The sequence below is a fragment of the Trachypithecus francoisi genome, unplaced genomic scaffold, assembly GCF_009764315.1.
Source record: "Trachypithecus francoisi isolate TF-2019V2 unplaced genomic scaffold, Tfra_2.0 Lachesis_group8, whole genome shotgun sequence".
NCBI classification, from domain to species: domain Eukaryota; kingdom Metazoa; phylum Chordata; class Mammalia; order Primates; family Cercopithecidae; genus Trachypithecus; species Trachypithecus francoisi.
Genome location: NW_022681473.1, coordinates 5,410,542 through 5,429,133, shown reverse-complemented (window position 1 = coordinate 5,429,133; position 18,592 = coordinate 5,410,542). Strand labels below are relative to the sequence as shown.

At 56.7% G+C, this 18,592-nt stretch overlaps 1 protein-coding gene and 1 long non-coding RNA gene across 11 annotated transcripts in view; both read left to right on the top strand.

The window, feature by feature from the left end:
- The window catches only part of TPCN2 (two pore segment channel 2), a 36,774-nt gene extending 32,185 nt beyond the window's left edge, over positions 1-4,589 (top strand). For 6 of the 10 annotated variants that reach the window (XM_033208024.1, XM_033208018.1, XM_033208020.1 and 3 more), the window contains one exon: positions 269-761. In XM_033208024.1, the coding sequence (XP_033063915.1) occupies positions 269-652 (384 nt within the window). In that variant the 3' untranslated portion in view covers positions 653-761. The other 4 variants (XM_033208019.1, XM_033208021.1, XM_033208022.1 and 1 more) reach the window with 2 other exon arrangements.
- Positions 4,590-5,085: 496 nt separating this feature from the next.
- On the top strand, positions 5,086-7,005 carry LOC117081720. Its single transcript, XR_004436251.1, has 2 exons — positions 5,086-5,960; positions 6,035-7,005. It is a non-coding gene; the product is annotated as an uncharacterized LOC117081720 (long non-coding RNA).
- The last annotated feature ends 11,587 nt before the right edge of the window (positions 7,006-18,592 follow it).

Sequence of the window (18,592 nt, the reverse complement as noted above, 5' to 3'; positions counted from 1 at the left end):
AGCTTGAAGAGCTCAGACTGGCCCCAGCGATGGTCCTGGGTTTTAATCCCAGCGCCGCCTCCTGTTGGCTGAGCTACCTCGGCAGCTTGTTGCACATTTTTAGGCCTCGGTTGGGTTGTTTTGAGGTGGAAATAGTCGTGCGCTCTGTATCATGGCGTGCGTGAACCGGATGCCCAGGAACCGTCCTGACCACACAGCAGCGGTGTCTGTATCAAGTGCTCTTGCTTTGCTTATCGTGGTTCACGGGGTGGGCCTCTGTCTTCCGCAGGTGGTCCAAGATCTATTTTGTATTGTGGTGGCTGGTGTCGTCTGTCATCTGGGTCAACCTGTTTCTGGCCCTGATTCTGGAGGTATCAGAGATCCCCACCCAGGCTGTTCTCCGTGGTTGTTTGTTTCTAATTCACTCTCGATAGGCCTGCCTGGAACTGTGATGGGAGAGCTGTGCTGGGTTAGGCGGGTCCTGAGTGAGGCCGAGCCCTTCCTTTGGGGCTCAGTGCTGCCCGCCCTAGCTGCTGGGGCCTTGGGGGATGCTCCTGACATCTGGGCTGTGGGAATTCTCAGGCTGCCACGTCAGGCTGAAGGAGGGCCTTGGACATCGGCTCCGGGAGGAGCCAGCAGCCTCGTGGGGCCTGTGCCTGGGTGTCCAGGGTGAACGGCTCAGCCCCCTCAGTGGGTGCCCTGTGGCTGACCCTGGAGGGGCTGGGGATGGGGCAAGGCTGCTTTCCCTCGGGGCCCACACTCACTGGCCACTCCCTCCTGCTTGCCAGAACTTCCTTCACAAGTGGGACCCCCACAGCCACCTGCAGCCACTTGCTGGGACCCCAGAGGCCACCTACCAGATGACTGTGGAGCTCCCATTCAGGTGTGTGAGTGGGGAAGGCCTTCTGTGTGGCCCCTGGGGTGTGAAGCCAAGAGCTGGGGGGTGGAGGGGCCAAGGTGGCGGGCAGGCCTGATGGCCCTCCTCCCTCTCCGCGCGGTTATCTGGCTTTGGTCCTGTGCGGCATGGGGGAAGCCTGAGCTTCAGAGCCGGCGTCAGGGGCTTCCTCTTCCTGCCGCTGGGGGGAAGCTCAGAGCCGGCGTCGGGGGCTTCCTCTTCCTGCCGCTGGGGGGGAAGCTCAGAGCCGGCGTCGGGGGCTTCCTCTTCCTGCCGCTGGGGGGGAGGCTCAGAGCCGGCGTCGGGGGCTTCCTCTTCCTGCCGCTGCGGGGGAAGCTCAGAGCCGGCGGGGGCTTCCTCTTCCTGCCGCTGCGGGGGAAGCTCAGAGCCGGGATCGGGGGCTTCCTCTTCCTGCCGCTGTGGGGGAAGCTCAGAGCCGGCGTCAGGGGCTTCCTCTTCCTGCCGCTGGAGGGGAGGCTCAGAGCCAGCATCGGGGGCTTCCTCTTCCTGCCGCTGGGGGGGAAGCTCAGAGCCGGCGTCGGGGGCTTCCTCTTCCTGCCGCTGGGGGGGAAGCTCGGAGCCGGCGTCGGGGGCTTCCTCTTCCTGCCGCTGGGGGGGAAGCTCGGAGCCGGCGTCGGGGGCTTCCTCTTCCTGCCGCTGGCGGGGAGGCTCAGAGCCGGCGTCGGGGGCTTCCTCTTCCTGCCGCTGGGGGGGAGGCTCAGAGCCAGGATCGGGGGCTTTCTCTTCCTGCCGCTGGGGGAGAAGCTCAGAGCCAGGATCGGGGGCTTCCTCTTCCTGGCGCTGGGGCGGGGGAGGCTCAGAGCCGGGATCGGGGGCTGCTTCTTCCTGGCGCTGGGGTCGCATCCTTTGTCCTGCCCTCCTGCTTGGGCATATGTAAGGCACCTTCCTTCAGGGTCCATTGGATTCTGTTGGATGTAAACAGGGGAGCTGAGGAAGCCGCACCCATCTCTTCTCCTGGCAGCTTTGAGATGGTTCCTCTCCTAGTCTGGAAAGGTGACCACCCAGAGGCAGCCTGTTGTGGTGCCGTGCCTTCCACGAGGGGCTGCTGAGTCGCTGCAGCCAAGCCCTGTGGTCCTGCCAGCCAGCGGGAAGATGTGCCCCCTGGGCTTTTGAGAATGCCGAGTAGATATTTCTAGTGGCCACATCCATCCTGAGGCTCATCTGAGTCCCTGTGTCCCTGTGACACTCACTTTGCATATGTTGCTAAGCTCTGCTCCCTTGTTCTTGTGAGAGGCCCCTGTGTGCATCTTTCCTCAATTCCACAGGGATATTCTGGAGGAGCCCAGGGAGGACGAGCTCATGGAGAGGCTGAGCCAACACCCGCACCTGCGGCTGTGCAGGTGACATCCGGGCTGCCGTCCCAGCCAGGGCGGCAGGAGAGAGAGGCTGGCCTACACAGGTGCCCATCATGGAAGAGGCGGCCATGCTGTGGCCAGCCGAGCAGGAAGAGACCTTTCCTCTGACAGACCACTAAGCTGGAGACAGGAACCAAGTCCTTCGCATGCGGCCCAACAGCCATCCACAGAACAGCTGCTGGTGCTTCCGGGAGGCCCCATGCGCTCCGCTGTCTTTCAGAGCTGCTTCAGTGACAATTCCCTCGCCCACTCCACAGGGACCTTACAGACAAAAAAGTGAGAAGCAGCGGCCTCCCCTGTCCCCTGCAGCTTCGGGTGCCTTTGCTGCTGGTGGTCCCCAGGTCCTTGGGGACCACAGGCCTGACCAGGGCCTGCACAGGTTAACCGGCAGACTTCCGGGGCATTCCGGTGGGGATGCTGGTGGTTTGACATGGAGAGAACCTTGACCGTGTTTTATTATTTTGTGGCTTGCATGAGTGTGACTGGGTGTGTTTCTTTAGGGGTCTGATTGCCAACTCTTTTCATCAATAAGTCCTGCAAAGAATGGGATTGTCATTCTTAACTTCAGCACAATTCTAGTCCTGCTTCTCCGGAGTGGGGTTGTTGAGTAAAGCTGCTTGGGTAGTGCACTGCACAAGGGCATGTGGCCGTGAGGCGTATCCCGGGGGCGGGGGGGGTGCGCCGTCTACCTGCCGTGAGGGGCACCTTTTCTGTTTTGCTCAAGGACGTGTATAAGCCAATGGTGACCTTCTTTCCTGTGTCCTCAGGTGTGTGGCAGGGGGCCTGGGGTGGGCAGGTGGGGCAAGTGAGCAGTGTGTGGAAAGCCTTGTTGCCACTTGAAGCACGCCAGATCCAGACTGACCAGTGGTTTTCTCACCTCAGATGCCAACCCACGCCCCCTTTCTGCTGTGGTTTGAGTGCCATCTAGTGGTGGGATGGCATTTGGTTGACTATTTTTAAGGCAAGGTGGACCCGGCAACTTCCAGAAACAACTCCAGGGGCACCACTCCCCGTCACGCTGCACACGGAGCCTGGTGCCCGGTCTGTGCCCGGTCTGTGCCCGAGCTCAGCAGGACCAGGAAGGGATGGGCTCTGCCAGGGTTGCCTGTGCACTGTGTGTTTTCGCTGGGAGGCACAAGTTCTTTCATCTGCTTTTCCTTTCGAGGTGCTGCGCCCACGCTGTAGCCCCTGTGGGGTGGTTGGGGAGGCGGTGACGTGAACAACAGCGTGGTTGGTATTGAGACTGGGGAGAGGAGCAAGTCCAAGGAGAAGGTCATGAGTTCCTTTTTACTCATGTCGAATAATGACAACAATAACAGTATGGAAACCACCACAAACTTGGGGAGAAGTTGCAAGTAAAGAGAAGCTTCCTTCTGAATCACTTGAGTGGTTGCCGTTCTGGCCCTGCCCCCTCTGTGCTTTGGGACGATGTCCAACCCGCATTTGCGTCAGGAGTGAGTGGCACGTGGCTTTGTGGTCATGGTGACTTACCCGCCTGGACGGTGGCTCCGTCTCCCTGGGCTTGTACGACCTTGGTACTTCTGGAGAGAAGTCCGTGGCTCGCAGCTTGTTCATGTGAGGTTTCCTCGTGGTAGGTTCTGGGTCTGCATTTCGTTTACGAGTGTCGCAGGATGGACGCTGCCTCCTGGCAGGGGCTGCCCAAATGCAGTTAGCCTCCTGCTGGTGTTCTCTCTTGTTGCTTGGTGACGGTGGCCCCGGTCAGCTTCTCCACTGCCCAGTAACGACCCTTTGTAATGAATGAGTGGGGAGGTAGTGTGAGGCGATGCCGATATCCCATCCCCGTCAAACTGCCTTTACTTTTTCCTTCCTTCCTTGCTCCCACCTGTGTGGATCCTGGCCCCTGCTTGTATTCAGGGCTGCGATCTGTTACGATGTTTACTCTCAGGCTCACGTCCTGCTTGTTTTGCCTGTGAGAGCTCCTTCTTCTGCCTTTTGTGTTTTTTTGTGATGTACCTACAGTTCTTTAGCTGTTCTTCACTTTCTGGTGCAAAAAGATGTTCCAGCCTTATCTTATACCTGGCAGGCCCTTTCCCTTTCATTTACTGGAGTGAGCCCCGGCTCTAAGGAGCCCTGTTCCTTTGAGTGGAGAGCAGCATCAGGAAGCAGGCTGTAGGTGCGAGGGGTGCTCCTGGCTGCTGCGGATTGCTGCGCACAGGAGCTCTTAGTGGACAGAGCTAGAGGATATGTGCACGTACTTCCATCTCTCTCATCTATTAACAGCTGGGAATGACACTAACACCTCCGATTTCAGCCCCGCACCACAGGGTATGTTCCAGCTTTCTCTCTTTCCATAGTTCTAAGGTCCTTTCTGGGAATGGTTCTTATTCTCCTTAATCCATTATTGGGTCAGTTTCCCTGCATGTCACCAGCCTCCCATCACTGCCACCCACTCCCCACAGAGAGGCCCTGCTCCTCTGACTGGGGCTTTGACTCCCACACTGCGTGCCCCTCTTGTGTGGACGCCCTCCTGCCAAAACCTGCAGCAAACAGCTTTCCAAATGGAAGTTGTCACTGTCAGGGCCTTTACAATCAGGAACAGCAAAATCTATGTGCTGCTGAGGGTCCTGGCTCATTAAGATGCAATAAATATGCAAGTACATAAAAACAGCAGTAGAAGAAATGTAATGCTTTATTCTCAAATATGTCTACATACAAAAGCCAAAATTATTAAGAATGGTAAGAATTCAGCACCGTTGTTTTCTATGAGATTTTAAAAGTTTTTACTTTATTACCTATTCATGTATTTATTTTAGGGTCTTGCTCTGTTACCCAGGCTGCAGTACAGTGGTGTGATCATGGCTCACTGCAGCCTCCAACTCATGGGCTCAAGCAGTCCTCCTACCTCGGCCTCCTGAGTAGCTGTAACTACAGACACGTGCCACCAGGTCTGGCTAATTGTTTCATTTCTTGTAGAGATGGGGTATCTCTGTGTTGCCCGGGCTGTTCTTGAATTCCTAGGCTCAAGTGCTCCTCCCACCTTGGCCTCCCAAAGTGCTGAGATGACAGGTATGAGTCACCGCACCTGGCCTGCCATGAGATCATATACTGGAATCAATTGCTTTTCTAGATACTAGCAGTACACTTGTAAATTATATTCAAGAATTCAGTTATATTCATTTTTTAAAGGATATTTAAGATTAAAAGTTCTTAAGGTTTCTAAAAATAAATGGAAGGAAAGATATTCAAGGGCTATATACAGAAAACTATAAAACTTCATTAAAGCCCGTGACTGTCCATACAAGTAAATAGAGACTATGGTAGTTTTCCGTTGCTGTGTAACAAGTCCCCACATACTTGGTAGCTTATCACAACCTCATTTCTTAGCTCCAAGCTGCAGGTCAGACATCCAGGCCCGGCTTGGTAGGTCCTCCGCTCAGGGTGTCACACAGCAGAAATTGGGGTGTCAGTGGGCTGGGTTCCTTCTGGGAGCTCCGGGGGAGTCTGCTCCCATACTCACTTGGGTTGTTGGCCAGATGCAGTTGCTTGCAGGTGTAGGGCTGATGTCCCTGTTTCCTGCTGGCTGTCAGCCGGGGGCTGCTCTTAGGGACTAGAGGCCACCCACATTCCTTGCCATAGGGTTCCCTCCATCTTCAAAGTCAGCCACAAAGAAGCCGCCTCACATTGACTCCCACTCGCCCTTTGAATCTCTTTAGGAAAAGTCTGTGTCATTTACAGTTTCACCTGATTAGGTCAGACCCACCAGGACAGCTGTCCATCCTTAAAGTCCTGTGTGCCTGTGTCATTTACAGTTTCACCTGATTAGGTCAGACCCACCAGGACAGCTGTCCATCCTTAAAGTCCTGTATGCCGCCCAACACAGCCCAAGCCCGGGAGTGACGTGTTCACGGGAGGAGACTGTGTAAGGGTCAGGATCACTGGAGTCATCTTGGAATTCTGGCCACCACAGTTTTTCTATCTTCGTGATCAAAAAGAAGTGATACTGTAAAAATGTCAGTCTTTCCCAGTTTCATCCATCCGTTCATTACAATTCTAAACATAGTGCCATTTTTTTCCACAAAATTTGATAAGTTGATTGAAAAATTAACATGAAAGTACAAAAACAAGAAGAGCAAAGTCCTTTCTGTGGAAGAATCCAGTTGAGGAACTATTGCTGGGACAGCAGCCACAGCAGCGTGGTCCTGGCGCAGGGGCGAATCGGCTGAGGGGAGAGAGCCTGGAAGCCCCACACCAATGCGGAACTGCGACAGATGGCAGCAAAGCCGTGGGGAAGGGGTGGTCATTTGGTAAATGCTGCTAGCAGTTCCAGCCAAGGTGGGGAAAGAATGAAGTAAGTTCCCTGTTTCACACCTAACACAAAAAGTACATACCGACTGGAGGCGGGCTTAAGTGTGAAAAGCAAGTTTTAGAACATTTAGAAGACGAATTCAATATATTGAAATTAAGAACTTCTTTCTTTAAAAAAGGCCATAAAATAGGCAAGCTAATACAGCTAAGAACTTATATCCAGACCAGATAAAAACTACCTACAAATTAGGAAGAGAAAGGCCAAGCAATAGAAGGTTGGGCTTTTCCCAGAAAAGCGAACACCAGGTTCCATGGCTATGTCAAAAGGTGCTCCGTCTTACTAGTTATTAGAAATATGCAACATGAAACTGAAGCACGACATTTCACTCACTCCACGGTCAAAGTGGAAGAGGTTGGACCATCTTAATTGTTGGTACTTACATGTTTACCCTTGGAGACAAACGAAGCTGAAACAACCTCTTTGGAAAATGGTTTGGTGTCATTTGTTGCAATTGAATAGGACATATCTTAGTAATTCTCTGCTAGATACACTGACAAGAGAAACTGCTGCCCGTGTGCACTGGAAGACAGTTGGCAGAGTGATCCTGTATCAGTACTAGCAACACACCTGCCAGCCGAAACGTCCTCAACAGAATGACAGGTACACTGCAGCTTGGTGACAGTGGAATATTACACGGCCATGAACATGAATGAACTCCAGCTGCAAACAGCTACCTGGAAACATCTTAGAAACATAATGTGGGGTAAACAAGTTCTGGAAGTCTCCACACCGCACAGTATTATTCATGTAATCTTCAAAAACAAGGTTTAAACAACATACCGTGCAGGCACGCATACGTCAGTGATGAGATTACTTCAACACAAGAAGGCTGGAAGCCTATGGGGAAATGGGGATGGGATGGGAAGGAACTGACTGGCATGAGCAAGTTCCGGGGGAAGTTCTTGTCCTGGCGGGACTGGGCAGGGCTCATGGTCATGGTATTAACCTTTGCAACATACACATGTACATGTGTCCTTTTGCATGTGCCAAATATTAAAAGGAGAATGAGAGGAGAGGCATTGAAGACAGTGAGGATGGATGGCTCCCCCAGGAATCTTGCTGCAAAGGGGAGGTGGGGTCAAGAGGATATTGCGGTTTTCACGTGGGAGGATCTTGTGTGGACTGATGGGGAAGACCTGGGGTGCAGCCAGAAAAGTGACAAAGCAGGAATGAGAAGGCCGGGCAGGGGTCAGCTATGGGGACGTTGCTGGGCAGTGGCAGGACATGCAGTGCCAGGGGCAGCAGTGGGGCAGAGGCAGGGTGGGGCTGGGTTGGACTGGCAAGTCCTCTGCCCCCAGGGCTCAACCACAGGGCTGACCAGAACCGTGGTTCTGCCGGCCCCACAGGCCTGGTGTCTCCAGTGGGAGTACTCAGTGGCCATCAGGGTTCTCTCCCAGTTTCCCTCCCACGTGCTGTCCCCAGTGCAGGTGGCTGGATGGGGTCCAAGATCCATGCCCAATCTGTTGCTGGGGCCTGGGATCAGGGTCTTAGCAAGCAGGCTGGGGCCTTTCATGTGGTCTCTGTCCCACTCGGCACAGCAGGGGGAATCTTCTCTACTGCCAGAGCGGCTTGGATTGGGTTTCCTGCCTGAGATAATTAGTGGTTCTTAGGAAAAGGTTAGAACAGTTGTTGCTTAAAAACCACCGAATGGGACTGGGCACACTGCACTGCTCCTAAAAATCAAAGAGGAGGCGTGGAGCCCAGACAACACTCCTCACATCAAAGTGGCCTGCAGACGGCCCAGGGCAGCGGGCACAGCCTCCTGTGCGCCTCTCCCCAGCCCTCGAATCACGTGTCAGGGTGTGTGTGGGGGGCAGCTATTCTTTTGAGTAATTCAGTTGGAGCCTCACAGGGTGGTGGGACCCACACCTGTGGGGGGGTCTGTGTAGGCCTGGGTGCCTCCCTGGTTCCGACCACAGTTGGCTAATCCACACCTGGGCCTAGGCCCCAGCAGCACCTGTTGCCAGGTGAGCCTGCCTGCCTGCCTGCCTCCCAGGCCCTGCGCGTTGTGGCCTTTTTAAGTGCAGCTGACGGGCACACTTACTTGTGAGGTGGGTGGGGGCCCGATAACACAAGTCCATGGTGGACATTCTAGAGTGGTTCTTATTTCCAAAGCTGAGACCTACGCAGTGCTGGGTGTTTGCCAGCCCCTCTCTGACTTGAGTATGCGTCAGAACTCCCGGGGGAATGTTGACAACACAGATTCCCAGCCTGTGCCCCAGAGTTGCTGATTGAGATGTCCAGGCTTGAGGATGCACACGTGTGAAAAGTTCCAGGTGCTGCTGCTGGCAGAGGCCACATGTGGAGGACAGGTGGCCTAGGAGCTCCAGCTTCCCTCCCTCCTTGCCTTGTTTTCTTTCAGTCAATTGTAAGGAGCAGCCAGAGCTGCTAGGGACCAGTTTGAAACCAGCAGTGCTTTGGGAGGAGCAACTGCAGAAAGGCCCCTTCTCTGGGTGGTTGGAATGAACCCAGCGTCTCTGGGTGGGGGAATCGGAAAAGCGCTGGCTGCTCAGTGCTGCCGTGTCTCTGGCCACACCAGTGGACGTGTGGCTTGGCTGGCAGGAGGCAGGCAGGACATTGGCCCATCTGCCTTGGCTCTGGAGTGTGTGCAGGGTGCACGGCTGGATGTGGAGAGCCTGACCGGACCCTGCTACTCCCAGGGGCACAGACACCAGCAAGAGCCCCTGGGCATGGAGAGAGCAGAAATGGGGTCCCGGCCCCTGTGGGGTCTGGTAGTTCCCGGCTGATGCCTCCAATCCTGCAGCTCCATGCTCCTGGGCTTTTGAGCCCCTCCACTCCTGCTGCGAGGCCCTGTGGTGTGGAGAAATCTGTAGATATTCGTGCCATCGAATGCCAGAAAGAACAGAAGGTGGCTTACATCTGGTGCTGTAGCATGCAGTCAGTGTTTGGGGCTGCTGTGAGCTAGGCCCGGGGCGCTCACGTTCTCACCTGGACGTACCAGGGGGACGACAGAGAAAAGGCTGGGACCAGGAGGAGGAGGAAGAGGCTGGATATGAAGCCTGAAGACCCACTGTTACTCCAAGCCAGCTTGGAGCTTCCTAAGGGCCTTTGGGAGAAGGGAAAAGGGTTCTGCCTGAAGAGGCACAGGTCTTCTTGTCGGTCAGCCCGGCCCTTCCTGGCAGAGACGGGCCTGGGTGGGCCAGGCCTGGAGGAGGCCACCACCCGGCGTTGGTGACCCCAGCACCATGTTGGGAAACACTGGGATGTGAGCCAGGACCCACAGAAGCCTGGGTTTGGTCGTCTGCGTGTTTTGAAGGCTCATGGCAGGAGGCCCAGGTGTGAAGGGTGTGAAGGCACTTTCTAGTCTTGGAGGCAAGGAACACGTGTCCATTGTGTTTTAGTTCCCTTGAAAGGAATCTCAGGAGAGTAATAATAGTGATTATCGGTTGGGAGTGACAGAAGTCACGTTGCTGGGGGCCTGCTGGCCTCTAGGTACTTTCCGGAGCCCTTTACCTGCCGGCCGGCGGATGGATGTGTTTAATCCTACAGAGTCACCCACTGACAGATGGGGAAACTGAGGCTCAGAGAAGGTGGATACCCTGCCGAGACTGCACGGCTGGCGAATGGTGCTGCTGCTGCTTCTCCCGGCCCCAGCCTTCTCTGCTTTTGACCACCTGGTACCTCTGGGTGGAAATGTGAGCTCCGTGTGCCTGGCGTCTCCTAGCCCCGGATAGACACTCACTGAATCAATGCTGCAGCATCAGATGCAACTCCCAGGACGGCCTTGCGCCCACCACGGCAGGGTGGCCAGTCCCAGTGGCTCTGTCACCGTGGAAGGTAGCAGGTGACACTCGGCCTAGAGTCTGAGGCTTGGCCTGGGTCCTGCCTGCTACTGGCAGTGGTCCTGGACTTGAAATTGGCTTTCCCTGGCACCTATCCTGTCTTTTGGAAAATGAGGTGAGTGGGCTTGTTGGGAGAATGACAGTGAGGAAGTCGAGGCTGTGAGCGTCAACCACCGGCTTCGACCCTCGGAGCTCCTTGCATGTGGGGTCATTGTCCCTGTTTTGCAGGTGAGGAGACTGAGGCACAAGGTGATTCAGGGGCCCATGCAGACAGGTGGCAAGGTGGAGCGTGAGCCCAGGGCCCCTCTGCCTACAGCCCCAAGCCGTGGCCACGGACTTCCCATGGGATAGCTCCTGGGTTTCCAGGCCTGGGCTCAGCCATAGTGACTGCGGTCTGGGTGGACCCCCAGCCTCTCTGTACTCAAGTCCTTAGCTCTCAGTGTTCAGGATGGCGGGGGGCATATGATGCCTCTCGTTTCCCATGTCCCGTGGTACTGACCTTGATAAGTGCAGAATGGAGTGAAGAGTGAGGGAGGGAGAAGCAGTGTGGGGTGCAGCAGGCGGAGCTTCCGGTAGCAGTGCTCCAGGCGAGGGACCTTCGAGGCTGTGGTTGCTGCCCGCTTGCAGGACCCATCCCCCGTGCAGCCAGGCCCTCCCATTGCCAGGTGAGGGGCACCAGGCATGTCAGGAAGGAGGGGGATGTGGGTCAGCCGTGGAACTCGTGGGAACTCTGTTGGAACAGGAGTCCTGGGATCCGGCCACTTCCTTCCTCTCTCCTGGCACCTCTTCCTTCCAGGTTTGCCAATCGAGGCACTGGCAGGAGAGATCAGAGGCAAGGGGCCTTTCTTTCCTGGGTCGATGGAGGTGGGCTCTGACGTCAGTTGATGCGGGTGGCCTCCAGCTGAATCGGACTCCCTGGGTTCCTGTCAGCTCCTCTGCTGGGCCCTTCATTGGCCCAGCACCTCAGGCACTGGGGACCCTGGTCCTCCTATGGGTCCTTAAGCCAGTCTTCAGATAGTTCATGCCAGGGTCCTCTGCCCCTCCCGTGTGGTCCCCACCTGGATCCCGGCAGCCTCAGTTATTCTTGGGCCCACTGGCTGGAGGCTAGAGGTGCCCTCCCTGGCCCACCCCCACATGGCCGGGCTGCTGTGGTATCAGGCACCATCTCCATGTGGGGGCCACCAGGGGCCCTGAGCCCTGTCACCAGGCTGGGCGTTGGCTGGTGGAGTGGCCACACCCTTTGCACTAACCCCACTTTCTGGGTCCCTCTGGGTGTTCTCTCATCTCTAGTGGATGAAGGGTGAAGAGGCCTGCAAGTCGGGAGCTGGTTTTTATTCCTTTCCTCTGTAAATTCTTTTTTTTTTTTTTTGAGACGGAGTCTCGCTCTGTCGCCCAGGCTGGAGTGCAGTGGCCGGATCTCAGCTCACTGCAAGCTCCGCCTCCCGGGTTTACGCCATTCTCCTGCCTCAGCCTCCCGAGTAGCTGGGACTACAGGCGCCCGCCACCTCGCCCGGCTAGTTTTTTGTATTTTTTAGTAGAGACGGGGTTTCACCGTGTTAGCCAGGATGGTCTCGATCTCCTGACCTTGTGATTCGCCCTCCTCGGCCTCCCAAAGTGCTGGGATTACAGGCTTGAGCCACCGCGCCCGGCCTCCTCTGTAAATTCTTATGTCCAGAGGCCTCCTGCCTTGGGATGTCACATCTCCAGTTTTCGGGTGGAAATGCCCATTTTAAATCCCATTACAGGTGTGTTTGCAGAGCAGCAACACTGCATACATATGAACGCGTCCCGTGGATGGTGGGTCAGTGGGGGCATTTGCTCCTTTTATTGTCCTTTTTAGTATTTTATTATTTTTTGAGATGGAGTTTCGCTCTTGTCACCCAGGCTGGAGTGCAATGGCGCAATCTCGGCTCACCACAGCTTCCGCCTCCCGGGATCAAGCGATTCTCCTGCCTCAGCCTCCTGAGTAGCTGGGATTTCAGGTGTGCACCACCACACCCCCTTTTTTTTTTTTTTTTGTATTTTTAGTAGAGATGGGGTTTCACTGTGTTGGCCAGGCCAGTCTTGAACTCTTGGCCTCAAAGGATCCGGCTGTCTTGGCCTCCCAAAGCGCCACGCCGCTGCGCCCGGCCTCACATGATGTATTTAAATCAGCCCCAAATCCACGGAGACACAAGGAAAATGATTACATCGAGTGGCAGTTAACAGAATGTCCCAGACCCCAAGGTGTGACAGAGCAAGGCCTGTGCAGCTGCAGCGCAGCGCTGAGCAGGAAGGACGCGTGGAGATGCCGGCTGCGGCGGCCGCGTGATTTGAAGGGAGCTGTGACTTCTGCTCGGGGTGGGGCAGAGGCCTCAGGAACACAACTGCGGTCTGTGGCACGCTCGTATCGGAGGGAGTGGAAGTTTCCAGGCCCAGGATGGGCGAGCCTTCTGTTGGTCTATCCAGGGCTCCTGCCTATCTTTTGTGAGTGTAATGTCGGAGGTAGCTTAGTTCTGATTTCAAGCTCAGCTGCACCTCAGCTCCGGCATAGTTCGGTGGCCGACAGGGAGTGGATGGGGCCGGCCCAGCCACCTGCCCACGAGGCCTTTCCTGATCTCCCCATCAGAGCAACGCCCTCTCAGCTCCTACCACGTGTTCTGTCTGTCCCAACATCAACCTCGCCCTCCTGTCTCACAGCTGGCTGTGGGCCTGTGAGTGCTCCCGGATGGAACGTCCTGGACGCCCTGGTCCCAATAAATGAGCTGATAGCATGGCACCCGATCCACCCAAAGCTGACACTCACCAGTACATATGGAAAGCGGGGTGGTGGGGGAGCTTTCCAGCATTGTTCCAGTGGTTTCCAAACGTTAGTGTCCGTCGAGATTCCTGGAGGGCTCATGGAAGAGGCCACTGCGCCCCGCACCAGGGTTCCGATTTGTGAGGCCTGGGAAGGACCTGGGAATTCTGCTCCTGACCAGCTCCCTGGTGATGCTGATGCTGCCGGCTGAGGGTCACACTCTGAGAACCACCTCTCAGCATTAGCATCACTGTAGTGGGCTGAGCAGGGATCCCCCAAAGTATGACCAGGTCCTAACCCTTGGTACCTCGAATGAGACCTTATTTGGGTAAGCGGCCCAGGGGTGCTTCTGGAACACATCTAGGCCTGAGCCCCTGGGTTCCAGGAGCCTCTGGAGGGCTTGCAGCCTGGGGCTGTCCCCAGGGCCCCCCTCTCTCGCAGTTTTGTTTGGAGCGGTGGCCTCGAATGCTGCCCAAGCCTCGGTTGGGGGTACCAGCTGGGCAGAGGGATGCCCTGTGACCTCTCGGGGCTGTAGCACTTGGGAACAACCTTTCTTGGGCCCAGGGTGGGGGGTCCATGGGACAGGCGTGGCGGGGTGGTGCTGGTGCAAAACCGCCTGCCCAGGTGGGGAGTGCTCCAACAGCATGAGGCATCAGTCACCTTGGGTATTGCTCCAGGAGCAGACAGTCTAGGAGACCTCAGAGGAGGCCTGCCGGCTGGTCCGCTGGTTTGTCAATCACTGGCAGGCCAGAGAGTGATGAGCTGGGTTTGGAGGGGACACAGTCTTGGATATCTTGGATATGAGCCCAGCTCTGTGGGCACAGGCACTGTGGCCCCTTCCCTCCACTGGCCTCAGGTTCCTGGTGTGTGAGATGGGGTGGAAGTGAGGGGAAGGGGCTCCTGGCAGGGCTGCGAGCCTCCTCCCTCTGGGTCCCACATAGGTGCTGGGTCCCAGTGCCCACCTTGTCTCAGGGGTGACGTCATCACCTTTTGGAGGAGCCCCAGGTGGTGTTGAATAGCGATCCCCACCCCAGGTGTGCACCAGGGAAGCAGTATCTGCATTGTAGACGTAGCAGTCGAGGGCAGGCATGACTGAGCCCATTCCAGCTGGGCCTGGGGCAGGAGGCTGGTGACGCTGGCACCTTGTAACCCACAAGATGCCCTCAGAGCATAATTTGCATACAGGTGAGGGCCTGCGACAGAGGCCCTGGATGTCCAGAGGCAGGGCCAGGTAGAGCAGGTAGGCTAGACACACCTGGAGATGCTACCCTGGGTACACGCAGTTCCTGGCTAAGCCAGCGGAGGGCAGCAGAGCCTAGTGGCAGGCGACCCGGTGCCCAGGCCCTGGTACCCTCCTTGCCCCGCTCAGCACCAGGCCTGGGAGGACAGGGGGAGTCCCCTCCTGGCAGGAACTCCTCCTCCTCCTGGCAGCCTTCCTGGGCCTGTGCTGGGAACCTTGCAGTCCTTGCCTAAGGGACTCTAGGGGAATCCGCGTGGTGGCAGTGACAACCAACACTTGTTAGATTCTAGCCAGGAGGGAGGGCAGCTTGCTTTTAGTGGGGAGAAGGTGTGATGAGGTGGGCGGCTGGCTCCCATCACCAGGCCAGCCGGCCGCCTGGAGCGCAGGGTGCTGATGGAGCCCTCTCTGGCTGTGGGGTTCCCTCTGGGTGGGGCTGGAGCAGCCCCTGGGTCTGTCCACCTGCCAGCCACTGTGGGGACACTCAGACTCCCTTCTCCCCGGGTGGGGCACGTCAGTCCCACCAGGCATGTGAGTTGCTCAAAAGACCCTGCAATTCTGTGGGTATGTGACTCATTCCACCGCAATGGGCCACCGGTTAAGGGGGTCGTGCTTTGCAGACAGGGCCAAAGTCCCAGGAGGGGGAATAGGTTGGGAGCTGTCAGAGGTCGAGTTGGACAGCTGCTCCTTTCCCCCTGAACTCCACAGCCCCTCCTCCTGGAAGTGAACAGGGCAGGGAGGACTGAGAGGGGAAACTGAAGCCCAGACATGCCAGGCAATAGCTGAGGTCACCCCAGTGTCTGTTCCTTGAGTGCAGCAGCAGCTTGGGCCCCAGGTGCCCTGCCCATCTGTCAGCTCCGTCCCCACCCCTCCCTGATTTTTCTCCTTGATATAGCCCACCCAGCCTCTGGCACGGTCCTGGAAAAATCGTCAAAGAAAACTCTGGGTGCTGGGCCAGCATCAGAGCAGAGCCTGGGGGACTCTGGACCTCCGCCGGTGGCCGCAGCGGGAACACTCTGCGTGGAAGTGTGTTGTGCACACTCACGCATTCTCCCTTCTGACTTACAGAGGAGGGAGCTGGGGCTCAAAACATCCTGGAACACGCTCACCCCTGAGCACACCTGGGCTGGCTACCTCCAGACACCAGGGTGGTGTTGGCCACTCTGATGGGCAAAAGAGATTGCATTTGTTTTGGGGACTGTCTGAGGTTAGGAGTCACCCGGTTAGGACAGGAGAACATGGGTGGAGGATATTGTCTCAGTCTGAGTGCCCGAAGGTGGCGGTGTTGGCTCAGCTGTGGGGACAGGCGGTGCACAGCCTGTGCTCTGGCCAGGAGGAAGGGACGCATCAGGGGCTCTGTGGCTGGAGACAAGGAGACCTCTCAGTAGTGCTGGGAAGGGGGCGTGGCGGCCCTGCTCCCGTGAGAAGTGGCAGGTGGGCAACAATGGCCATGGCTGGGCTGGAGGAAAGCTGCTGACCCACACCACTCAAGCGGGACATGGGACTGGCCCAGGCAGAAGGGCCTGAGACTCCAGGGCCCTCATCAAACGCTCGCTGGCTCCTTGCGGTCTGATGAAGGGTTTGCACGCCCAGCAGCGTGCCCCCCCTGGGAGGCCATCTTGCCCAGCTCCTCCACCGCTGGCATTTGTTTCGGTTGCCAAGAATGTGTTTGGGGGCGCCGGGGCCGATGGTCCCGCTTTCCACCTGGCAAGTAGTCCTGTCACATAACTGAAAGTCAGTGACTCCACGTGACCACGGGGCAGGCAGGATGGCGAGCTCGGCTCCAACCTGCAAGGGGGCAGGGGCCCCAGGAGGCGGACTCCGGGCTGGACAGGAGAAATGGGGGAAAAGTGAATCTGGTAGAGGTTACAGAGGGGCCACCCACTTGACTGGTGCAAGCAGGAATGCTCCCAAGAGAGGCCACCCTTCCAGGCTCTGGGGACCTGTGCACTGGGGTAGAGAATTCTGGCATTTATTATTATTATTTGTTCCCAAACAAAATTCACTCCCATCCTCAGTTGGCCAATAATGTGGTAGGAATAGGTGGGAGCTGAGCCCCATGGCTCAGTTGCAGGGCGCTGGGTGCTGTACTGATTTTCTGGGGCTGCTGTGCAAAGTACCACAGCCTGAGTGGCTTTAGACAATGGAAATGTGCTGTCTTGCAGTTCTGGAGGCTGGAAGTCCCAGGTGCAGGTGCTGGCAGGACCGTGTGCCCTCTGAAGGCCCTAGGGAAGCGTCTCTCCTTGCTGCTCCTGGCTTCTTGCGGCTCTGGTGTTCCTTGGCTTGTGGCTGCATCGTTCCAGTCTCTGTCTCTCCGCTCCACGTGTCTTCTCCCCTGTGTGTCTCTGTCCACATTTCTCTCTACTTATAAGGACACCCATTATATTGGATTCAGGGCCTCCCCTGCTCCAATATAACCTCAACTTAATTACATCTGCCGGAACCCTATTTCCAAATAAAGTCACATCTGAGATTGCAAGTGGATGTGAATTTTGGGGGCACACGATTCCACCTTTCCAGGTGTTTTCTGTCTCACAAGCATTCACGAGCAGGCAGCTTTTTGATTTTTACGGTGAGGGACGGAACCCAGCATTGCTTTGAATGGCCGCATGCTAGGCACTGGGAGGGGTGAAGGCCAGAGAGTGGGGTGCAGGTATCAGAAATGAAGGGATGAGGGCTGGGGAGGCTCTAGCATCCAGTCTTCCTTCTGATCCCAGCCTTGCCATTTTCAGCTGTTTGGTGTTTGGGCAAATTATTGAACCTGCCTGAACTTTAGTTTCCCCATCTGTAAAATGGGCCCATTAGTTCTCTGTGCTGCACTGGCCATCAATTGCTGATTCTCTGAAGCCAATGGAGACAACAGAGTCGGTTTGTACGGGGCCAGGAATGGTATCCTCAGAAATATTCCGGGGCGACCACAGTTCCACCTCCACCCACTGGCTGCACAGACTCCTTGTGCCTCGAGTGCCTCATCTGCAGAACGGGAATAACCACAGTCCCTGCCCTGTTGGTTTAAGGCGAGAACAGGTGGGAGATGGGCCCAAAGCCCTCCCAGGTGCCTGGCCTGGGGCCAGCCTTCGATGCTGATCAGCCTCTGTGAAAGTCGGCTCTGGGGCTCAGGCATCTGGAGGTGGTCGGGGAGGCCCTTGCAGATCTTTCTTCTTTCCCCCGAGACCCTGGCTCCACTGTGGGTTTTGTTGGCATTATTGGTGGGCGGTGGGGAGTGAGTGCCAGTGAGACGAACCTGGTAGCGATGACAGTTGCCAGTCACATCTCCAAGGTAGACTTGGTCCCAGCCTGGCAGCACAGGGGAAGCCAGGAGTGGCGCGTGCAGGGCTCTCTGCATCAGCAGCATCCCGGATTCTTTCTCTTGGACACTGGCTGATGGGATGTTGGGCCACGCAGTGTCCACGCACAGGCGCTTGCCACCAGTGTGTCTGCAGCGAGAAGACGCCAGGGGCTTGTGTGACAGCGGGGCTGCCAGTGCCCACCTGCTGGGTTGAAAGCACTTGCCTCTGCCCAGAAGGGAGGGCCCTGTGGTGGGTGAATGAAGGTTGGGTTGGTTTCACGGACCCCCCTTGTGCCCACTCTGCCCGTCTCTCTGTCTAGACCGAGGCCACGTCAGCTGGCAGGGCCTGTGAGCCCTCTGGCCTTACATTTCCTTGGTCTGGGCCTCTCTCTGTCACATGGCGAATGATCCCTGAACAAACAGTGCCATGTCCTTGGGGAGCTTCGGTTTGAAGGGGCCTCGCCATGAGTCTTTTGTAATGTGAGCCATTGCCCCGTGGGTTGGGGTTTCCATGGATTGGTGAGGCACACTGCACCTGTGGTCAGCCCCCGCCCGCATCTTTGAGTCTGGGTAAGACAACTCCAGCCTTGCCCGGCCCCAGGTTCCCCCACCGCTCATTCACCTGGCACAGAGAGGCAGTGAGCAACCAAGAAAGGCACTTTTGATCTGGGGACGGCTGGCATGTTTGCCAAGAGCCCCCAGACATCCCTGCCTGGCTCGAGCCCAAGACAGCCTCTCAAAGGGCAGTTCCTTCAAGAGAGACTGTTGGGAAACACCTTTGAAAAATGGCTTTGTGCAGCCGGCCTGGAGGGCTGTGGACCGAGCCCCAGGGCTCCTCCTTGGCCACCAGCCTGGGTCCCAGGACGCAGGGCCATATGGCAGGTTTAGAAATTAAGCCAGGCCCTGA